Raw genomic sequence first — 23,024 nt, 5'->3', positions numbered from 1 at the left:
CACAACAGGTTTCTCTGGCTGCAGCTAAGCTTCTGCCACTGAAGACTGTCTCCTTTCCCGCTGTGTACTCAACCTTGCCGCTGGTGGTTGGGTTGAGGAAGAGGCTGTATAGCGGGCTTCATTCTGCCGGCTGGATGATCCGCCTCCCTAACATAACGTTAGGGGAACCAATGGTACAGTACATTCCAGAAACTAGTATTTCAAATTGCAATTGTTTTGTCGTCATTTTCTTCTCGTGTTTATTGGTGAATCACAGACCAACTTTAAAGGTGCATACGGCCACCTATCAGTGTGTAGATGCTGAGTTTAAGTCAATGGAAGCAATTTGGCTTTGACATCTCTATTTATCAGCTATAATCTAGTGCTGAACGATTAATTGCATTTGCGATATGGGGTGGGGAGGCGGGTGGGGGGGGGGGGGGCGACGACGACGACACAGACCCTTAATGCAGTGGTTCTCAAACTTTTTCTGTAAATAACATCATTTTGTGACTCCCTCTGTGCTTTTATAGTGACAAAATAAAGGAAATTACAATAACTTTCAAGTAAACCAGGTTGCTCCATCAGACCAATTTCTTTATAAATTGCAATCACTCAGAACAATGAAAATAACGTTCTAACGTGCAAAAAAATAACTAATATTTAGTTACTACTAAATAGCTCATTGTGGAAAACAATGAGCTAATATTTTTTTGACAAAACAGAATGAGTGCAGATATGTGAGCATCAGGTTGCATCAGTATTAGTGGCTGCAGTGAGCTGTATTTGTAGAAGAAAGCAGCAGCTTTCCTCTACAAATATGAACTGGGTTGTAGATTTGATACGGCCGCTCTCAGTTTATGCTCTATGTTCATCTAAGATCTGTTTTCTTTTTTGACAGACGAAATATTTTTCTGTCTACAGCAGAAAAAACCTGACGGAAACTTCTGGAGATTGACTTTTAGCAAAACGCCAATAATCGGCGAGTCGCGCGTGCGCAAGTTTAACCTGTTAACGGCGTAACTAAACATTTACCCAACAGTACAGGCATTTCTCCATATATTTATTAATGACTTAGTTTTATGTCCGTGTAACGTTGTAATGTGTGAAGCCAGCAGCTCAATGTTGGTACAAGACACGAGCACTTTGGCTCGTTTTACTTTCAGTTCAGAGAGCGTCCGTCGTTCAGAGAGCTGCTCCGGTGCTGCTTGCAGGAGAGCTACTGATGCCATCTTCAACATGGGAGCGTTTAAAACGCAGATATAACTTAGTTGTCTACTTTTCACGCAACATATTTTTGGACGCTCTCTGTCCGCTGCTGCGCTTGTGCTCAGTGCTCACCTGTATGTGTGTAAGTGTCTGTGCGCATGAGGGCGGAACTCGTGCAACCACGGAGAGATATAAATGACAAGCTGTGTGTAGATCCGATCAATAAAATATGGCCGTTTAGTTTGTTCAATAACAGAAAAAGGTGTAAATCTGTTCTATAGGAAAGAGAACTGTAAATCACATTTTGTGATCTGGCGCTACAGAGAAAATTACAGGGGGGCGAGGTTTTTTTCCATTATAATTATAATGGTAGGGGAAACACTGAGGTGACGCGAGCGAAAGAGTGGAGAACTAGGCTGCATCAACTTTTCATGCGGCCCTAACTACACTGGAGAGCACACCACAGCTTCACAGCCTGAAGGATACTTTACTGGCGATAAAAGAGACAACATCAATGAAAGGGATCTATTGGAAAATGGGTAAGTGTATTTACTGAACTTTGCAATAGCATATTTACGTAGTAACAGGAACTGTAAGCCAGCTAGAGCTGCTGCTAACACGAAGCTAGTGATAGCAAGCAAACACAACATAGATGGCTTCAGAGTGTCTATTAGCTAGAACAGTGCATAATAAAATATTGTCACTATCCCCGTTAACTTTCTTGAAGTGAACTTAGTACGCCTAGTAGTGTTAGATCTCTGTTATGTGTTTGTAAGACTATCTATCGTGTTCACATTCGCGGTAGCTAACTGGAATTAGCGCACAAGCTAACGATACTTAGACGGCTTCAGGGTCTCTATGAGACTGAACAGTGCATAATAAAATATTGTCACGATCCCCGTTAACTTTCTTGAAGTGAACTTGGTACGTCTAGTAGTTTTAAATCTCTGTTATGAGTGTATAAGACTGTAACTAATGTTACGTTAGCTTCTGCTAACCGGAGCTATAAGAAGCATTTTTAGCTTGTGCCCTGGCCATAGATGGCTCTCTGTTAGCTTAGCAACGTTAGCACATAGCATTCGTTACGTGTTGGTGTGTAATCGTTACTCTTTCAGTGAACTCATACTACGGTTGTCAAAGAATATTCGAAATTCGAATATGTATTTGAATAGTTGTTAAAAAACGAATTTCGAACATGATAATTAATATTCAAATGTAAAAAAAAAGAAAAAAAAAGTATTTTGGAGGATAATTCTCGTGAATCTGGCAACCCCCGCCGCAGCCACTACGAGGTGACAAGGTGCTGAGTGTTGCCAGATTGGTGATGGCGTAGTATCGTACCAAAGGAGAGAGAGAGAGAGAGAGAGAGAGAGAGAGAGAGAGAGAGAGAGAGAGAGAGAGAGAGAGAGAGAGAGAGAGAGAGAGAGAGAGAGAGAGAGAGAGAGAGAGAGAGAGAGAGGTCTGCTGTCTTGGCCATTAGTTAATTTACTTATTTTTGTGGAGGTAATATGTTGTTAAATATTTTTAAACTTCATTAAATGACCTATACAAGTAGTTATGTCTCGAATTAATTTGTCCTGTTATTGACGCGCCTATTGTGCAATGCCCAACCAGAAATTAAAATATATTCGAATATACGTGTTTTTTTTAAAGCGAATATTCGAATGTCATTTTTGAGCAATTTTGACAGCCCTAACTCATACTAACCATTAGTGATGTATTTTACAGAGAGGATTCACAGCTGCCAGGGCCCAGAGGACAACATACAGCATTTGCAGCAGGCTCCAGTCCGTCTCTGCAGATCACCAGGCCACACACAGGCCACAAAGTCAGCCACGGCTCACCCTCTCCAACATATAGTAATAAATTTGGTTTCAGACATTTATTCACGTGTCTACTATTTTATTCATATATTCCACTGCTTTTGTGAACATAAGACCTTTTTGATAAAACAATTTCTAGCACCAAAACAGACCACATGAGTAAAGGTATGTTTTCACAAGAGATATGAAGAAGTTCCAAAGTAGTATATGTATTTTTCAGCTTTAGGGTCATAATATCGTGTGCCTTAGAACACAAAATAGAGAGAGCGAGAGAGAGAGAGACAGATGTGTTGATTAGTAATCAGGAAGCAATGTATATACAAATATTAAAATCATTCATTATGTTTTGTTGGGGAAAAAAAATAGTATATTAAATTGCAATATTGGGGGGGGGGGGGGGGGGGAAATCGCAGTTAGATTATTTTCCCAAATCTTTCAGCCCTACTATGTCATGATCACGAATAGAAACTTCACATTATCGGCTGATATTGTATCGGACCCAATAAATATTGTGCATCCCTGACATTTAAAAACCTGATTGGTCTGTTAGACATCCGAAAAGAGAACAAAAACACCCATTTAAATTTCCCAAAATCTTTAATTGGCTAATCTTGTCTAACCAACCAAAAGATAATACATCTGTAATAAACAATCTGTGATTAAAGAAACTCCATATATTTGAGAAGCTGAAACCAAAGTGTTTTTTAGCCTCTTTGTCCAATTTTAATTAAAGCAATAAATCCAAATAGTTGCAGATGAGTTTTCTGTTTAGTCTTGTGATCCATCAATTGGGTATTTGTTTCAGCCAGAGTATTCTGTCTCCAAGAACATGGAGCTCAATGTGGTTGATTATATTTAATGAATACATTATGAAACATCAAATTTACCCCCCCCCCCCCCTCTCATTTTCTGGTCTAAATGGTTTATTCCTCTTGCTGTACCCCCCCCCCCCACCCAACTCTCCCATCACTACTGTTCTTTCCCCTCCTCTTCCTCCTAAGCCCTGTGCACCCCACCCACCCGGTGTCAGGGGGGGATCAGCTGTGCCAGTCCCGGCAGGCCACACACACTCACACTTGCACAGTACATCGCTGGCTGGCGAACAAAGCCCCTGGCACTGCCAATGAAGGCGAGCCATGCCTCCGCTCTTCGCCTCTCCTCTCGGCGCCGAGAGGAGGAAGGCATGACACCATTGTCATCGTCTTTGCCTTGTCAGAAAGACGGCGGTATACATAGTGGAATATTCTTCTGTTTTTTTGTGTGTGTTTTTTTGTGCTGCTGATGAGTTGAGATGCTGGCAGAACGCAGAGAGAATGGCAGGTAGGGGAAAACCAAGAGCTGGGTGCTGAGCCTGTCTGTGTGGTGACCGGGGTTTGTTTACTGTTGTTGGGGAGGCTGGCTTTGGTGCATCGAGTATAGTGTGTTTACTGGTTCCCGTCAGTGTGTGAGCATTGCCTCTCGGCATCGGTGGCGGACTCCTTTACATCTACACTCCACATTTAAGACTGTTTGGTTCTGTTTGAAGCCATTGAGCTGTGAGGGACAGTCGGAGCTACCGAGTCCTGAAAAATCTCTGAGATCTCCACGGCCATCGTGTGCTCAATGAACAGAGGAGGCGAGGGCTTGCTGTGATTTACAATTAACTTGACTGCAATTGTTGCGTTTAGAGCAGTGCGTGTTGACTTTCTCATTGTTAGATGTATGATTGCAAAAACAATATTGCCAAAGCATCAAAACAGAAAAATATAGAAATATACAGATAACAAAAAATAACAACAATAATAATAAAACAATAAGTAATCAAAATAATCTCTCTCTCTCTTGTTTACCTGAAATGTGCACTTCATAATTTTATTTTGTAAACCCTTGTTTATCTGAAATGTGCACTTTATAATTTTATTATGAATCGCCCTGTTTGGCAATTGTTTTTCAATAAAATAAAATATTTGCATAAAGCAAGCCAATCCACTTTTTCATGTTACGAGCATTAAAATGAAAAAGAAATAGTTCCCTGTGACGTAAATGCATAAATGTGATTAATCGCGATTAAATATTTAAATAGATTAAATAGTTTGGCAGCATATATATATATATATATATATATATATATATATATATATATATATATATATATAGATATTGTGAAGTCAAACGTGGAATTTAGATTATAGTAAAATATATATATGTGTGTATATATATTAAAAAGAAATAATGTGGAGATAAATAAGTAGACTAGATAATAAACAGAAATTAGAAACGTTATTGCCGACACCGGAAAAGGGGGCGGAGCTATCGGCACCGGAAGTAGCTGCGGGGAAAGTTAGAAATCTGACAGCGTGAGAAGCGTGACGCTGTGCAGGAATAACAGACGCATCTGCAGACACGGAGAGGCAGCCGGTAAGGGAGAGACACTTTGTTGGTGATGGCCACCATATAGAATGACGCGTGCGCTGGAACGCGCGGCGCACCTCCGCAGCACATCTACGTGTGGCAGCATTAATTGTTTGTAAACATGTTGGTGGAGGCACAGCTGATGCGGTGAAATGTCGCTTGTGTGTGGGTTGATGGCGCGGGTGTTTTGATTTCATACGGAAAGGGTGCTTTCTGAAATGTGGCTTTTTTTCTGTTTTATTTAAGGTTTTTCACCCTTAGTCGCGGAAAGGGAGCTTTGCTAAATGGGAGCTTTTTTTCAGTGAAATGGAAAATTTCGACTTCATGAACTGAATCTCAAAAATAAAAGGAGATAAAAAAGGGAAAAGTTGTTTTTTTTCATTGGAGTGAAGTCCAGTTAAATCCGAGTGGATGGGTCAATCCCTTTCAAGTGGGGAAATGCACTAAACAGCTGACAGAACTTGACAGTGAAAAACCGTGGGACCAGTAACTGGACCAATAACGGGAAAGTCTGGAAAACCAGGAGAAGGAAATCTGGGAGCTTGAGCTGGAACAGCAGAAGCAATAAACTGGAATCCTGGGGAAAGAAGACAATCAAGTGAAAGCATATGAAGCATTGAAGTAGTACACATCTTCTCAACTGCAATCAACGACTGAGCGGATTCAAACATGGCGGATCAAGCTGCTGAGAAGTCAGTTGAGCAACTTAAAGTGGAGCGGACTACAGCAAAAAGATTATTTACACGCTTAGTCAATAGCATAACCAGAACCTATAGAGAAATGTCTGAAAAGGAGCTCGTAGACAGTTTCAAGAACGTCATAAAAGAAGCTGAAAAAGTCATGTGCGCAAATGAAGATGTGGAGACTGGATTCATTACAGAACTGGAGGCGGAGCTGGAACCGGAGGAAGATGCTGTGCTAAGTAAACAGCAGAAAGCCGACATAGCAAAAACCTTCAATGAGTGTAATGAAAAACTACGAGAGGTCAAAAGTCTGATTCAGGAGGCACTCTGGGATAACTTCGGAGAGGTTGAATTATCAACAGCATTGCAGGCAGCAGAGGAAGTGTGTGAACATGCCGCTGATGCACGGCCCGATGGTAGCCAGGAGGCATACAACTTCATGCTCAACCACCTGCAGGGACTGGTAAAGACCGCAAAAGAGGCGTGTAGTCGGTGGAAACAATGGATCCCACCGAGTGAGCAGAAGGAATTTCAGAGCCGTATGAAGAGGCTGGAGCTCCTCCTTCCCAAATTGATTTCCAGGAAGGCTGACTACATGGAGGACAGGAAAGAGGAGGAGGGTCAGAGGCCACTTGAGCCCACGGCGGCCACCATCAGACTGAAACCAATAGCCCTGCCAAAGTTTACGGGAAATAAACGTGATTTCCACAGGTGGAAAAAGGACTGGGAAGCGCTCCAGAAGCAAGGTGAGCCAACCGGCTCGAGAGAGGTGAGAAAGTTTCAGCTACTGGACAGTCTTGATGAGAGAATCGCAAGAGACCTTCGCCTGACCAGCTATAACACTGCAGTTGACATTTTCCGCGTCCTGGAGAACCGCTATGGCAATAAAATTGCTATTGCTATTGATATAGTGGAGGAGTTGCAGAGAATGCCAGCTGCCAAAAGTCATCAGCCACGAAAGATAGTGGAGCTGATCCAAGCCGTGGAAAAGGCGCTTCAGGATTTGAGCGACCTTGTGGACACGGGTGCAATTAAAAATCCTCTGGTAGCGAAATCAATAGAGAGTAAACTTCCAGAAACTCTAAAGAAGGAATGGCTCGTCTATGTCGCTGACAGGAGGAACGCGGTGGCAGCAGGGAATCGTTTTGACAGTCTCCTGGCATTCCTCAAAGCGCAAGAGAGCATATATGAGCAGCTCGAGCAGCTAAGAGAGGAAGAGCCGAATAGGAAAGAGACCAGAACCGAGCCAAGATATGCTAGAACCAAGTCTACCAAATCAGAAGATGACCAGTTGGGGTGCGTAGTCTGTGGTGACGGAAAGCATAAGAAAAAACTCTACTTTTGCAACCAGTTCCGTGCACTGAGACTAGCCGAGAAGACGGCTGCAGTAAGAAGATTGGGAGCATGCAAGAGATGCCTTGAAGTTCATGAGGACGCTTCATACTGTAAAACTGACTTTCTATGTAAGAACCAAGCCTGCAAAGATGAGCACGCTCCTGAGCATCATTTCTCACTGTGCCCTAATGCTACAGGGAGAAGAAGCAGCATCACAGAGAAAAAGCACAGATGCGGCCCAGGGAGGGATACAAGCAGGAGGAGACATACGGAAGATCAGGAGGAGTTCCTCAAGAAGCTTTCACCAGAATTGGCAAAGCAATGTCGGGATGTGTTCTCCAACGCTACGTCGAGAGTGCTCAGCACCACAAAGGATCCACCAGGTCTTCTTGTGGAGAGTGGGCTGGAGGAACTACCAGTGCTTATGATGCTCCTCGAGGTCACCTCAAACGCTGGTCAAAAAATCGGGACATTAATTGATTTGGCCTCCGACACTAATTATATAACCCACTGTATGGCAAGCAAACTGAACCTCAGGAGGGAGGAAGTTACACTTGTGGTCCATGGAGTTGGAGGGATGAAGGTTCGAGTGGAAACGAAGCGGTACCTTCTAAGGATCAGAGTGAGGACTTCCAAGGGCACGCTCAGGACCCATCAAATGGTTTGCTATGGGCTGGACAGAATAACAAATGTCCACAGGAATGTGACGCCAGAGCAGCTGCAAAGCTTTTTTCCAAACATACCACAAAATGAACTTGTGAGACCCAAGCAAGTGCATCTGCTCATAAGCCACAGGGAAGGACAACTAGCCCCACAACGGATCAAAGCTGTCGGAGACCTTATACTGTGGGACGGACCACTAGGGAAGACTGTGGGCGGAACGCATCCTGACCTCTTTGAGAAGCCCCAGATATCAGCCCATATGTCCAAAACACACTTTGCAAGGTCAATGAGAGCGGCAGCTGTAAGGTATGAGGAACTCACCAGCGTCAATTCAAGTACATCAACCACCAGGAAAGATTTCCTTGAATGGTGGAAATGGGACAGTATTGGTGCAGCATGTGAGCCGAAGTGCGGGGGTTGCCGCTGTGGGAAATGCCAGCCAGGCGGCAAAGGAATGACTCTTGCTGAGGAGAGGGAGGTCGAACTGATGAAGGAAGGCCTCACCTATGTCAAAAGCGATAGCTACTGCAAGGATCCACATCGGCACTCCAGATATCCTTTGCTAGAAGATACAGCCTCTCTGCATGACAACAGAAGGGCAGTCGAGGCTACATTTCAAAGAACAGAAAAGCAGCTAGCCAAGGAACCAGAGTGGAAGGTTGCCTATGCTGAGCAAGTGCATGACATGGTTGACCGAAGGGCGGCAATCAAATTGACAAAGGACACAAGAAAGGACTGGAAAGGACCAGTATGGTATGTGAGTCACCTCATTGGTCCTAACCCAGACTCTGTCACAACCCCAGTCAGACTTGTGTGGAGCAGCAGCCGGAAGTGGCAAAATGGGCCTGAGTTCCTAAAGCTACCAGCAAGTGAGTGGCCAATCAAGTCAGCAAAAGATCTAGCAAGCGCTGCCAGGGAGAGCATTAACAAGCTGCAGAAAAAGACATTTGCTGCTGCGACGAGAGCCAAAGCGAAAGAAGCTGAGTCAGATCAACACCGAGCAAGAACTGAACAAAGAAGATCACCAGCGGGATCAACCGTCCTAGACCTCGTGGACGTCAAGCGCTTCAGTAGCTTGACTCAACTGGTCAAAACAATTGCATGGATCTGGAAAGCAGCAAAGAAGTTCATGGGACAAAATCGAGCTGTAGAGAGCTCAAAGTGGGAGGCAGTCTCTTCGGCAGGAGTCGTCGCAGTCAAAGAACGAGAAGACGTCCTAAGAGATATCTTTCTTGCGATGCAAGAAGGCGCAACCTTCCCGAGCACCACGACGGACAGACTGGTAGTCTATAAGGAGGAAGACTCCGGGCTATTAGTTTGTGGTGGGCGAGTGCAAATCTTCAAAGAAGATCAAGTGGCAGTCCCTATCCTACCCTATAGCACATGGGTATCCACACTGCTTGCTCGGGAGGCCCACCAAGAGAGTCACGATGGAGTGGCTGGAACCCTGCTCAAGATGAGAAAGAGGGCATGGGTCATACGAGGAAGGAGGATCGCCCAAAAGGTTGTTGATGGCTGCATAATCTGCAGGAAGGCAAAGGCAAGAAAATGTCAACAAGTAATGGGTGACTTGCCGCCTGAACGAACAGAACCTTCTGCGCCTTTCAAATTCACAACCATAGACCTATTTGGACCATACCAAGTCAAGGATGATGTGAAGAAGAGAGTGAAACTAAAAGTCTGGGGCGTGGTCTTCTGCTGCATGGCCAGTAGAGCCATCCACACAGAGTTGGTAAACACAGTATCAACAGAAGGGTTCCTGATGGCCTACCAAAGGTTCACAGCAATCAGAGGACACCCAAGGAAGATCTGGTCAGACCCAGGCACCAATTTCATTGGAGCAAAACCAGTCTTGGATGAGCTTTACAGGTTTCTGGACAGCCTAAACAAACCAGCCTTGTTTGAGAACGCGGCCAAAAATGGGACGGCATGGATGTGGAAAATCAACCCAGCTGACTCGCCACACAGGAATGGTGCTGCTGAAGCTGCTGTACGCATCGTAAAGAGAGCACTCCAGACCCTTGGAAGGGAGTCCGAGCTCACATACAGCGAGTTCCAGACAACTCTTCACATAGCAGCCAACCTGGCTAATGAGCGCCCAATTGACGCCAGAATACAGAGCCGGGAAGACTCTATCCAATATATCACACCCAACACGCTCCTTCTTGGGCGGGCATCTCAAAGGGGAGATGTCCAAACATTCGACTTTGCCAGCTACCCCTACAAAAGACTCAGAGCAATGCAGTCAGAGGTTACCAAGTTCTGGAAGCATTGGAGCCAACTTGCTGGTCCCAACTTGTTTGTGAGAAGCAAGTGGCACACCGCAGAAAGAAATGTCGCTGTTGGGGACGTTGTCTGGCTGTGCGACCAAAATGCGCTAAGGGGGCAATTCAAGCTTGGCAGAGTCATCAGCACAAATGCCGACAGTAGAGGAGTCGTGAGGGACGTCAACATCAGGATCTTCCCAAACTACAATGTTCCGGTAACGAGACCAACAAAGGAAGCAAGAGCAAGTCGTCCGGTCCAAAGCGAACAGAAGGAGAAGATCCAGTCTACTATTCTTCACAGGGACGTCAGGCGGTTGGTTGTCCTACTACCGACTGAAGACCAGAACATCCCTACGTAGACGTTAAAAAACTCAAGTGGAATTGCGGTTTGCCTCGAAAGTTGGCGATCTCCTCAGTGGTTCCATGGGGAGATCGAGTGGGAGGTGTGAAGTCAAACGTGGAATTTAGATTATAGTAAAATATATATATGTGTGTATATATATTAAAAAGAAATAATGTGGAGATAAATAAGTAGACTAGATAATAAACAGAAATTAGAAACGTTATTGCCGACACCGGAAAAGGGGGCGGAGCTATCGGCACCGGAAGTAGCTGCAGGGAAAGTTAGAAATCTGACAGGGTGAGAAGCGTGACGCTGTGCAGGAATAACAGACGCATCTGCAGACACGGAGAGGCAGCCGGTAAGGGAGAGACACTTTGTTGGTGATGGCCACCATATAGAATGACGCGTGCGCTGGAACGCGCGGCGCACCTCCGCAGCACATCTACGTGTGGCAGCATTAATTGTTTGTAAACATGTTGGTGGAGGCACAGCTGATGCGGTGAAATGTCGCTTGTGTGTGGGTTGATGGCACGGGTGTTTTGATTTCATACGGAAAGGGTGCTTTCTGAAATGTGGCTTTTTTTCTGTTTTATTTAAGGTTTTTCACCCTTAGTCGCGGAAAGGGAGCTTTGCTAAATGGGAGCTTTTTTTCAGTGAAATGGAAAATTTCGACTTCATGAACTGAATCTCAAAAATAAAAGGAGATAAAAAAGGGAAAAGTTGTTTTTTTTCATTGGAGTGAAGTCCAGTTAAATCCGAGTGGATGGGTCAATCCCTTTCAAGTGGGGAAATGCACTAAACAGCTGACAGAACTTGACAGATATAGATATCTGTAGATATCTATATATAAATATATAGATATAGATATAGATATATACATACACACACACATTAGGGCTGGGTAAAGTTTAAAAAGATTAACTGATTAATCGCATGATTTTTCTGCAATTAATCGCATTATGCACCAAATTCAATAATGAAGTAAAAACTAGTGTATTGCACGCTTTTATTTTAAAGTAATGTTATCAGAACAACATAACAGGCACTTTGGACCAACAGCAAGTTAACATACATACATATATAGTTTATAAATTTGTTTTATTTATTTTTTCTGTACAGGTACTGTTCAGTAGTAAGTGTGCCTGTGAGAGACAAGCCACTAGCAACTGATTCACTTTATACAAAAGCAATAAGTGCTTTTCATGTTTTCCAGTTCAGTTCAGTTCAGTTTTTCTTCCTAAGTGAGAAAAGTCCAGTCTGTGTTGGCTTGAACAAGTGCACTGAAGTCTGGTTGAATGAGGTGGAGATGTGAAGGACAGCTGACAGGTATCAGCGGCAGCTTTGCGCATGCGTAATTAATGTTCAATCCGGGAACGCTGAGCTTGCAGCGCAAACCTATAAAGCTTTGTAAGGCGACTCAGCGATTCGCGGCAGCTGAGAACAGAAACTACAGAACAAAACAAGCTTTTACGTCAGGCTCAAGTCGGCAAATTGTCCGGTGAGGCTACGCAAGCGGGAGCGAGCACCTACATTAATCGCCTTCAAATAAAAGCCCCCCCCCCCCCAAAATGCAGTTAACGCATAGTCAAATAACTTTTCAACCGATTAACGGCGTTAATTAACGCGATATTAACACGTTAACTTGCCTAGCCCTAATATATATATATATATGTGTATATATATATATATATATATATATAAATATATGTATATATGTATATATATATATATATATATAAATATATGTATATATATATATATATAAATATATGTATATATGTATATATATATATATATATATAAATATATGTATATATGTATATATATATATATATATATATATATAAATATATGTATATATGTATATATATATATATATATATATATAAATATATGTATATATGTATATATATATATATATATATATAAATATATGTATATATGTATATATATATATATATATATATATATAAATATATGTATATATATATATATATATATATATATAAATATATGTATATATATATATATATATATATATATAAATATATGTATATATGTATATATGTATATATATATAAATATATGTATATATGTATATATATATATATAAATATATGTATATATGTATATATGTATATATATATATATATAAATATATGTATATATGTATATATGTATATATATATATATATAAATATATGTATATATGTATATATATATATATATATATATATATAAATATATGTATATATGTATATATGTATATATATATATATATATATATATAAATATATGTATATATGTATATATATATATATATATATATATATGTGTATATATATATATATATAAATATATGTATATATGTATATATATATATATATATATATATATGTGTATATATATATGCAATTATATTTCAATGCCGATAACAGTTAAAATACTTGGCATTAGATATGTTTTCAAAATTCTTCCGTCTTAGAGTCACGGTTTTTAAAGTTAACCCTCCTAAAAGGAAAAAAAAAAAGCATAATGTTAAATGCCTCCATTACATCACAAACGAGTGACTAGACTAGTGAGGAGAAACAAACACTGAGATGCCTCTGATGGTACGGAAATGTTGAGATTTAAACATTTAAAAGAAACATTTCACAGACCCTCTTCAGAAATAATGAAGAGAGCAAAATGGCGAAGAACAACCTGGCCCACATTAGCCCACATTTAAAACCCTTTTCAAGGCGTCAAATTGGACACAAATCATTGTGAGGACAGACCTTTTAGATTCTGTGAAAGGTTTTCAGTGTGGTTGTAGCACTATGAATGCAAATTAATGTCATAAATTGAGAGTGCAAAAGAGCTCCACACGAGCACGCAAATCAGTTTTGTGCGTAATTTACTTGGACGAGTGCTTTTATGTCATTTCGCGAGAAAAAAATCCCCCCCGCGTAGGGCTGTGCGGTATGGTCCTAAATCCATATCATGGTATTTTGTTATATTCTGACGGTTTCACAGTATTTTTTTCTCGGTCAGCCAACTCCACAGTAGTGTGGACAGCAAGCTGTGACAAGCCACAAGTGCAGGAAACAACATTATTTTTTTCACAGGTTGATGTTGAAAGCGCAGCGGGATACTTATGTGTCAGGGTTCAAACATTAGTTGCGTATTTAACTTAATAACAACAATTGATAACCCACAATGAATGCTCTTTAACAGGGTTAAACACCACAACACTTTGTGACACAAACAGTTTGCAACACTAATAATTTTACATTTCAGTGTTTCCCTTAGGTTTACAGCTTCACGAGAGGCGAGGGGGGGGGGGGGGGGTCGACGACACCGACAATGACACCGACAATGACACAAACACCAAAAGCATTACTTTTTCTGTAAATAACATAATTTTGTGACTCCATCTGTGCTTTTATAAATAACAGAATAAAGGACATTGGCCGCATTTCCCAGATTCGTTAAGACGCTCTTAAGCGCTAAGAGCGTCTTAGGAGCACTCTAAGAGCATCTTAGGAGCGCTCTAAGAGCGCTGTGAAAGAATGACGTGTTTCCCAGAGTCGTTTTTAGCTTAAGACGCTCTTTCACTAAGAACGAAACGTAAGATCGGTCTGACCCACTCTTAACAGCCTTCTTAGCGACAAACGCTCACTGCAGCCGCGTCAGGGAAAGTTATATCTGGCATTCAAAGGAATACTAGAACCATGCGTAATGAGGAATGTGCGCTCACAGCTACAGGACACTGACGCAAGAAAAATAATAGCATAAAAAAAATAATAATGATATAAAAATAAAGAATTTCCCCTGTGTTCCTGTAGCTACATACATAAAATTAATGAGCATTACTATCACTCATTACGTTTTCACACACATTCGGCATCTGCATATGAGTTTACGTTAGCTATAAAAACATTAACAACCCTGTGGTATGCCATAGATATCAGGGAAACTGACAGGTGTAACTGAACTCTCCTGAACCTCATCAAGAGAGGCTCCATGTATAAAGGCGTTGTTGAAGTCCACGTGTGAGAGACACCACGGCTGCAATACGGCATAATCTCGCTGCGAACCAACAGCGTCGCCCTGTGCTGTCGGACCGGGCTGTCCAATCCAAGTACCGGCTTCCTCGTGTGGAGATCCAACGGCTCGTCACACTAGTGTCACCACACATCCAGAGCCTGCGTTTTTACGCAGTGGGGAGCTTCCTGGAGGTGGTGGGGGACGGTACCGGCCTCAGCAAGGCATCGGTTTCAAGGAGTGTGGCAGCCGTGACACCGATCCTCCTGTGCCATGCCCGCACACACATCAGAATGCCCACCACACGGGACGAGGTCTGCCAGGTCCACCTTGGATTTCATGCCATGGCTGAGCACAAAAAAGAAAAAAAATCATTTAGAACTATATTTTCATTGTTTTATCTGTGCAAAAAATAAATTATATGTACTTACTACTAAATAGCTAATTTTGGACAACAAAAAGCAAATTGCAGAACAAAACAGAATGAGACTGCAGATATGTGAGCATCTGGTTGTATCAGTATTAGTTTCTCAGTGAGCTGCTTTCCTCAACACATCTTTTTAAAACGCGGTTGTAGACTTGATACGGCTGCTCTCAGTTTATGCTCCATGATGAGATAGAATCCAGTTTTGAGAAACGTAACAGCAGAAAAGACAACTTTGCGGAGACTTTGCGGAGATTGGCTTTTGGCAAAATGCCAAAAATCGCCAAGTCGGGCATGCGCAGCGTAATCTGTTAAACGTGAACATTCACCCGAAAGTACAGGCATTTCTCCATGCATTTATTAATGACTTAGTTTTATGTCAATGTACTTTGTAATGTGTGAAGCCAGCAGCTCATTGTTGGTACAAGACATGAGCACTTTGGCTTGTTTCATTGGAGCAGGAAAGCTGTTAAATTTGCCAACTCAGCTCATTTGCGCTCATTTGCGCTCTTTGTGACATTAATTTGCCTTCATTTAGCTCCTTCATACAGGGCGAGAATATGTAAATATATATATTAAAGTAAATATGTAAAATTACTATTTGTCGTTTTTGATTTAACAAAAAACGGTGCCTATTATATTTTTGTTGTTATTATAGTTGTTGACAGACAGCAGTTTCGCTTGGGACCCACTTGTTGCAATGGAAATCGTTAAATTACATCACTAACTGGCTGGGTGACATTACGTTTTGTTCTCTAGTCACAGTAGCTGCTGACCCTCAACATCCATCGTGCCTAAACAAGTTTTATATGCCAGAACAGTTGGGAGGAGAAATACCACATGGCCAGAATACACCAGCTGATGGCTCGTGACGAAGACTCCCTGGACCTTGTTTACCGAAGGCCTGACTAGGTATCCAACAAGGACAAGGCTGTCTGATCGATCTGGTCCTGCCCAGACTTGTTCGGGCCTCGGATCACTTCCTGTCACAATTTATTGATCAAAGACACACTTCAATAGTTTGAAGCTGCTCTTTTTGTAGCTCTCAATTCATGTTCTTTTTGCTCTACTTCTCCTCGTAGAGCTGTTTGGCAGCCTTTGGCTGGAGGCTGGTTGGAATTTGTCACCATGCCTACATGGCCTTTTATTCTTAAAAAATGTGTTAAAAGCTAGTTTTGCAGCGGAGCTCCCGGACTTCCACCTTCTCCGCCTCCCCCATAAACTGTCAAGATGGGGGATTGCAGTGATTACATCTCTGCAATATGTGATGTAATCACCCAAAAAAAAAAAAAGCTTGGCTTTTCCAGGGCGCCGGCTGCCTTCATCTCTCCGGAGTTTAGCGCGAGCTGTGTGAGAGGCTCATTGTAGCTGGAGAGCGCTTTGAAAGCCGTGGAAGCGGGCCCCGCTCTCGCGCTGCACAGGGGTTGACTCGTTTTCTTTGGTTTCGTCCAAGACGAGACATGGTTTGATGCCGGGTCCCTTTTCAAGACTGGATTTGGCACGATCAGGGATGAATAGCTGTTTCTATCTAGGACTCTTAAAAGTCGAGGTGGGATTCTTTCAATATCTCACAATTTGATTTCATTGACCATCAATTCTGGTTTCAGTACACAGGGTTTCTATTTTCAGGATCTACTCCATTCCCCTGTGTGCAATAAAAGTGATGTAGCAAGCAATCGTGAAAGAACAGCAAAGTGCGTACAAGATGGAACTTCTATATATGGAAAAAGTCATCATATCAAAAATCTCTAGTATTTCTCAATTCTCAGTAAAACAATTTCAAGTCAGCCTTTTTATTGCTCTTTTTCCAACAAAATGTGAGTGGTTTGAGTGGTTGTTTAACAACCACTCAAATGGTCAGACCTGCAGCCATGCGGAGCATTCAGTTATCACGAGGCAGACGGCCGCGCCAGTGCTGCTTTTCTCTCACTAGCAAATATTAATAAGTACTTGTTTTTTAGAATGACTTTTGAAGAAGATAAGAATCTGGATTCTTACACAAATCCGTTTTCCATCCCGAAGCCCCCTTTGCTTGAGAAGGATCATGATGGCGCTGTGGGGTTTCTAATACTCATCCAAACTGCGCTCTTAATCCTCCAGTTACGTCACTGAAGTATGCAATGAGCAGTCTGCTCTCATTGCTCAACCGCTGGACATTAAAAAGGCCAAAAAATAAGTGGTGGTGCCAGCAGGGTGCAAACTTGTAAGCTTGTATTCCGATGTCGAGGTAGAGACCGTAGCCATGCTCGGAATCTAAATGCTTTGCGTCTCTCTGAACTGTTTGCAGCTTCCTTGGGTACTTCAGTTCTCTCGTAATGTAGGTTTGAAGCGACAGATGAGGTGTGCCTCACGATGTCTCCAAACGAAGCAAAGAAAGCTGTTGCCAAAAGTGTGGGCGTCTCATTGTTTTTCCTGGCCGTGTTTCTAGTTCTGACATCCTGTTCATTTAGATACGCATCCCTTTTAATCCGGATGTGTGTTTTTCATTGTACAGTTTTTCCACATCTGAGACTAAAATGCAGCCACTACTGAGCATGTGTTACTTCATAGTGAAGGTTACTTAAAGTAGGTGGCCTATCAACATCAAAATGCAGCTTTGGGATAAAGCTATGCTCCTCCCTGACGTATTAAACAAGTAAACAAGATGGTAATTTATCCCCCCGAATTACATTTCCATGTCTCTTTGTTTCAGTTTCGACCCCTTAGAGCACTGAGTGCTCTCTTCTCTGTCTCTCTTTCTCTCTCACTTTCTCAGTCTTTCTCTCTCTCTCCCTCCCTGTCTCTTCTGTGAAAGAGACAGAAAGAAAGACAGAGAGACAAATAGGAGTCCTGTCTGTCTTTCTGTCTCTCTTTCTGTCTGTCTCTCTTTCTCTCTCTCTCTCTGCTTACCAAATAGGTGGAGTGTGTTATAAATCCTACATTTGTCCGTGCATTACCGCCCTTCCTTTTGTTGATCTTCCGGCCTTATGCCGAGTCGCATGACATGTGTTTGTCCCAGTTTGCGGTCCCCGGGCCCCGCTGAGCTCCGGGTCTGACGTTCTCCGAAGCGCTCTCGTCTCTGCTTCAGTGACTTTGACACACATGGCGCCCAGTATGGCGGTGTTACAGTCGGCGTTGTTCAGGGAAGAACGCTGGCTGTTAGCTGAAGTAAAGCCCAGTTTCTGCCGTTTGAACGGTGTTTAAAGATACAGGGTTTGAAGATAAAGCAAACCGTTTAAGGACACCTTTGTCAGGAGGGCTCAATTTTAGCCTAATTGGTAGCTTAGTTGGCAGTACTGTTAGCGTCTTTAGAAACTGTCTGAATTTCTTTCTATTATTTGCGGGATTAAAGCATCATTATTACAAATCATGTCAAAATAAGATCCACAGTTGTCCAATCCAACCCATTTTTGGAATTCTTAAAGGAAACAATGTCATTAGTCAATCTGACTGCGCTCGATAATAATAATAATAGTTTCAACTTATATAGCGCTTTTCATAGTTCACAAAGACGCTTTACACAATATACAATAACAGACGCAACAGAACAGGACCGTGAACACAAGAGCAAACAAAAAACAAACAAAATATGTAAGGTAATAAAGAAATAATGAGAAGTAAACAGAAGAGGCTGCGTGGTTCAGAGCGGAGGGCAGGTGCAGAGGTTTATCAGGTGAAAGCAAGTTGGAAGAGGTGTGTTTTGAGGGCTTGTTTGAATGATGGTAGGGTGGGAGCCTGGTGGATGTGGATGGGGAGGGTGTTCCAGAGAGGGGGGATGGGGAGAGCGGGGGGGCGCTTAGTCCTGATGGTCTTTAGAGTGCTTGTACTGGCGGACCTGAGGCAACGGGTTGGGGCGTGGAGGGGGAGGAGTTCAGTAAGGTAGGGGGGGCGAGGTTGTTTAGGGCTTTGTAGATGATGAGTAGCAGTTTGTAGTCTATCCTGTACTTAATGGGGAGCCAGTGGAGGTTGTGAAGGACCGGGGTGATATGATCATAACGTTCGGTGGAGGTGAGCAGTTGGGCGTCAGAGTTTTGGACAAATTGAAGTTTATTGAGGATTTTGGTGGGTGAGCCGTAGAGGATGCTGTTGCAGTAGTCAAGTCTGGATGTTATGAGGGCGTGGATGAGAATTTCGGTGGTGGCAGAGGACAGGGAGGGTCGGAGGCGGGCAATGTTCCTAAGGTGATAAAAGGCAGTTTTGGTGATGTGGTTAGCGTGGGGGAGGAAAGAAAGGCTGGGGTCAAGGATGATGCCGAGGTTATGGACCTGGGTGGAGGGGGTGAGGGTGTTAGGTCCGATGATGAGTATTTCAGATTTGTTGGCGTAGAGTTTGAGAAAGTTCTGTTGCATCCATAATTTGATTTCATTGAGACAGGTGGTAAGAGTGGAGTGGGTGGCAGAGGTGATGGTTTTGGATGATACGAGTGGGTGTCATCGGCGTAGCAGTGGAAATTGAGACCATGACGGCGGATGATTTGTCTAAGGGGAAGGATGTAGATGATGAAGAGGAGAGGACCAAGGACGGAACCTTGTGGGACACCATGGGAGATTGGGGAGGTGGAGGATTTAAAGTTGTTAATGGCAATGAATTTATGTCGGTCTGAGAGATAGGTGAACTAGGAGAGGGCAGTGCCGGTTATGCCAAGGGAGTGCTGAAGACGGCAGAGGACGATGGAGTGGTTGATTGTGTCAAAGGCGGTGCTGAGGTCAAGGAGGATGAGGATGGTGAGGAAGCTAGAGTCAGCAGAGAGAAGTATGTCATTGGTGATTTTCAGTAGGGCGGTTTCAGTGCTGTGTTTTGAACGGAAGCCGGATTGGAAGGGTTCGTAGAGATTATAGAGATTGAGGTGGGATTTGTGTTGAGATGCAACAGATCTTTCAAGGATTTTGGACAGGTAGGGGAGATTGGAGATGGGCAAGTAGTTGTTGGGAATGTCTGGGTCGAGACCAGGTTTTTTCAGTACAGGGGTGACAGCAGCGAGCTTAAGTGTGTCTGTGTGTGGGGGGAGGGGGGGGGGGGTGTATGAGACCAGAGTACAGTGAGGAGTTGATGATGTTTGTGATGAGAGGGGAGAGTGAGGGGAGGCAGGCCTTGACTCAGTTAGGGGTGAGGGGGTCAATGGCACAGGTGGAGGTCTTCATGCTAGAGACTATGGAGCAGAGGTCCATTTCAGTGAGTGAAAGAGACAAGTTTTGATTTTTTGGGGGCAATGAGGTCAAAACAGGAGGAGAGTGTATTATTATAGTAGTTAACCAGGGCAGCAGGGGAGACAGTTGAAACGAGGGCAGAGGCAGAGACGATGGTAGCCAAGGAGGAGGAGAGCGAGAGGGGGTTGATTGACTTGGTGTTCCGGAAGGTTATGGTACGGCTCTGTTTAACATGGGGTGTGTGGATGTCAATGTCGAGGATGAGAGCCAAGTGGTCAGAGATGGTTAGGTCAATGCTGGCTAGATTGGTTATGGTAATGCCGGAGGTGCAGATCAGGTCAAGAGTGTGTCCTTTTTTGTGGGTGGGAATGTCGACATGTTGGGTGATGTTGAAATAGTTGAAGATGTCCAGAAGTTCGGTGGAGCTTGCGGAGTTAGGAGAGTCGACATGTATGTTGAAGTCTCCGAGTAGCAGAATAGATGGAGAGATGGCACAGAGTTGTGTGAGGAATTCAGACAGATCAGATGGGAAAGCAGGGTTAGGTTTTGGGGGGACGGGGGGGACGGGGGGGGGGGGGGGGGGGCGGTAGATGACTGGTGACAGGTGTTCAAATGAGGTGACAGGTGTTCAAATGAGGAGGGAGCCGGGATGGTTATTGTACTTGTAGAAATTCTTTGTGAAAAATTGTGGCTAATACACCACCTCGCCCATGCTGGCGTGGTTTGTCCATGTAAGAGTATTTAGTGAAAAATAGTCCTGTTGATTTTGCCATGTTTCGGTTAGACAGAGAAAGTCCAGATTATTATCAGTTATGAATTCATTAAGTAAGAGGCCCTTATTGTTGAGGGATCGGGTGTTGAACTAAGCAATCTTGACTTGAGGATGAATTTTGACGGGCTGGGAAGCTTTGGTAAGGGGGCGGAGCCAGGCAGCTCGCCCATGCAGGTTGTTGTGTTGACATGCAGGAGTAGCAGCGATATGCTCAGCTGACCAGAGCCAGGCAGCTCGCTCGCACAGGTTGTTGCGGTGGCGACGTGCAGGTCTGCACAGCGCTAGCTCGTCAGTAGCCGCGGGCTAGCGGGAGACAGACAGCTAGCTAGCAAGCTAGACGTCACAAAACATAATCACACCGCCAAATGAACAACAAGAACCGAAGCAAGTGCACTGTAAAAATGGCCTAAACTTTTGACAAAAAAACTGCAGAAAAACAAAAAAAAAAGACAAACTGCGTCTAACGGAGTGGCATTAAATTCGCCAGCATCCACGCGAGCCTGCTGAAGAATGACTGGCGTGAATAATATTGTGCAGCTGTAGTCAGCTGCACAATATTAGCGAGGACGTAGATTCAAACTCATCGCTCCTCGTTAATGTCAGATGAAACCATTGCCTCCCTCGCCCCCTTGCTGTTCCATCCCATAAGCTTAATATTGATTTCATAATATATATATGTGTATGTATGTATATATGTGTATATGTGTATGTATGTATATATGTGTATATATGTATGTATGTATATATATATATATATATATATATATATATATATATATATATATATATATATATATATATATATATATCTCCATCCATCCATTATCTGAACCGCTTATCCTCATTAGGGTCGCGGGGCGCTGGAGCCGATCCCAGCTGTCAAGGCACGAAGGCAGGGTACACCCTGGACAAGTCGCCAGTCCATCACAGGGCAGACATATAGACAGACAACCATTCACGCTCACATTCACACATATGGGCAATATAGAGTCCAATTAACCTATGCAGCATGTCTTTGGACTGTGGGAGGAAGCCGGAGAACCCGGAGAGAACTCACGCTGCCACGGGGAGAACATGCAATGATCAGTGAGCATGCGGCAATTTACAGTTTCTGCATCTAAAAAGACCGTCAGTGAGAACAACCATCATCCTCCTCCCCGTCTACCCTACATCAACAAACTTTATCAGCGTCTGCAGCAGACAGTGGTATAATGTCGTTGTTTGGGAAAATATATAAACGGATGGGCGTGCTCTCAGGCCTTATGTCAGACCGGCAGAGCTCAAGCTCGAGCTGAGTAAGAACTGAACTGTGGAGGCTGGATTGTGAATGTTAAACCCTGAGCCTCCTAGGTCTTGTCTCGTTTGATCTCCATCATGTTAGGTTGGACTAATCCGACATGTTCAAAAGAAAATTTCATTGGAAAAAACAACCACAGATTGGGGAGGCCCAAAACATTGACAGGGCTCTCAAGTGTCACGGATTGAGCGTGACTGTCACGAATGTCTTAAATCACGCCCTCTCGCCACACATCGTATTTCTCACGCTGAAAAAAAACTCCAGGCTATTTAATGTGCTGCAGCGTGCAGACATGACCTGGTCGCGCGCTGCCCTCACCACGGAGGAATCAAGCACCCCCCCCTCGACCCCCTGCCTCCCCCACCAAGAAAAACATATCTTTTGTATCCGGGGAAGATGTAATGAAAGGCTGGACTGTAGCCGTCCAGCGGCGCGTATTGTCGTCGTCACCGTCGTCTCTCTCTCTTCCCCTCCGTTGTCATCAAGTTCAGCTTTAGAATGTACAAATTGTTGGATGAGAGAAACTGCACAACGAGGAGCTACTCTGTTAAATTATTCTAAATAATCTGTTTGGCATTAAGTCAAGTCTGCAAACTGCTTTTAAAAATACATGAGCATCTCCGGCCTGTGTGCTCTCGCTACAATGGAGTCAGATCCACACAGCCTACAGGTGGATCAGCTCGCTA

General features: G+C 43.3%; 1 protein-coding gene across 6 annotated transcripts in view; it reads left to right on the top strand.

The window, feature by feature from the left end:
* Positions 1 to 23,024, top strand: part of wdfy3 (WD repeat and FYVE domain containing 3) — a 123,865-nt gene that overhangs the window by 5,495 nt on the left and 95,346 nt on the right. For 5 of the 6 annotated variants that reach the window (XR_011080188.1, XM_068604550.1, XM_068604548.1 and 2 more), the window contains exon 1: positions 3,422 to 4,331. The exons of the other annotated variant lie outside the window; for it this stretch is intronic. Coding sequence is in view for 4 of the 5 variants with exons in the window: in XM_068604550.1 (XP_068460651.1) it covers positions 4,303 to 4,331 (29 nt within the window). In the remaining variant the exon portion in view is untranslated. Of the gene's footprint in view, positions 1 to 3,421; positions 4,332 to 23,024 lie in introns of those variants that run through there. 6 annotated transcript variants of the gene reach the window in all.

Source organism: Clinocottus analis, unplaced genomic scaffold (assembly GCF_023055335.1).
Source record: "Clinocottus analis isolate CAN_PGR_092001 unplaced genomic scaffold, fCliAna1.0.p SCAF_7, whole genome shotgun sequence".
Taxonomy (NCBI): Eukaryota; Metazoa; Chordata; class Actinopteri; order Perciformes; family Cottidae; genus Clinocottus; species Clinocottus analis.
The sequence above is the reverse complement of the archived record's forward strand: the minus strand, read 5'-3'. Positions and strand labels throughout refer to the sequence as shown.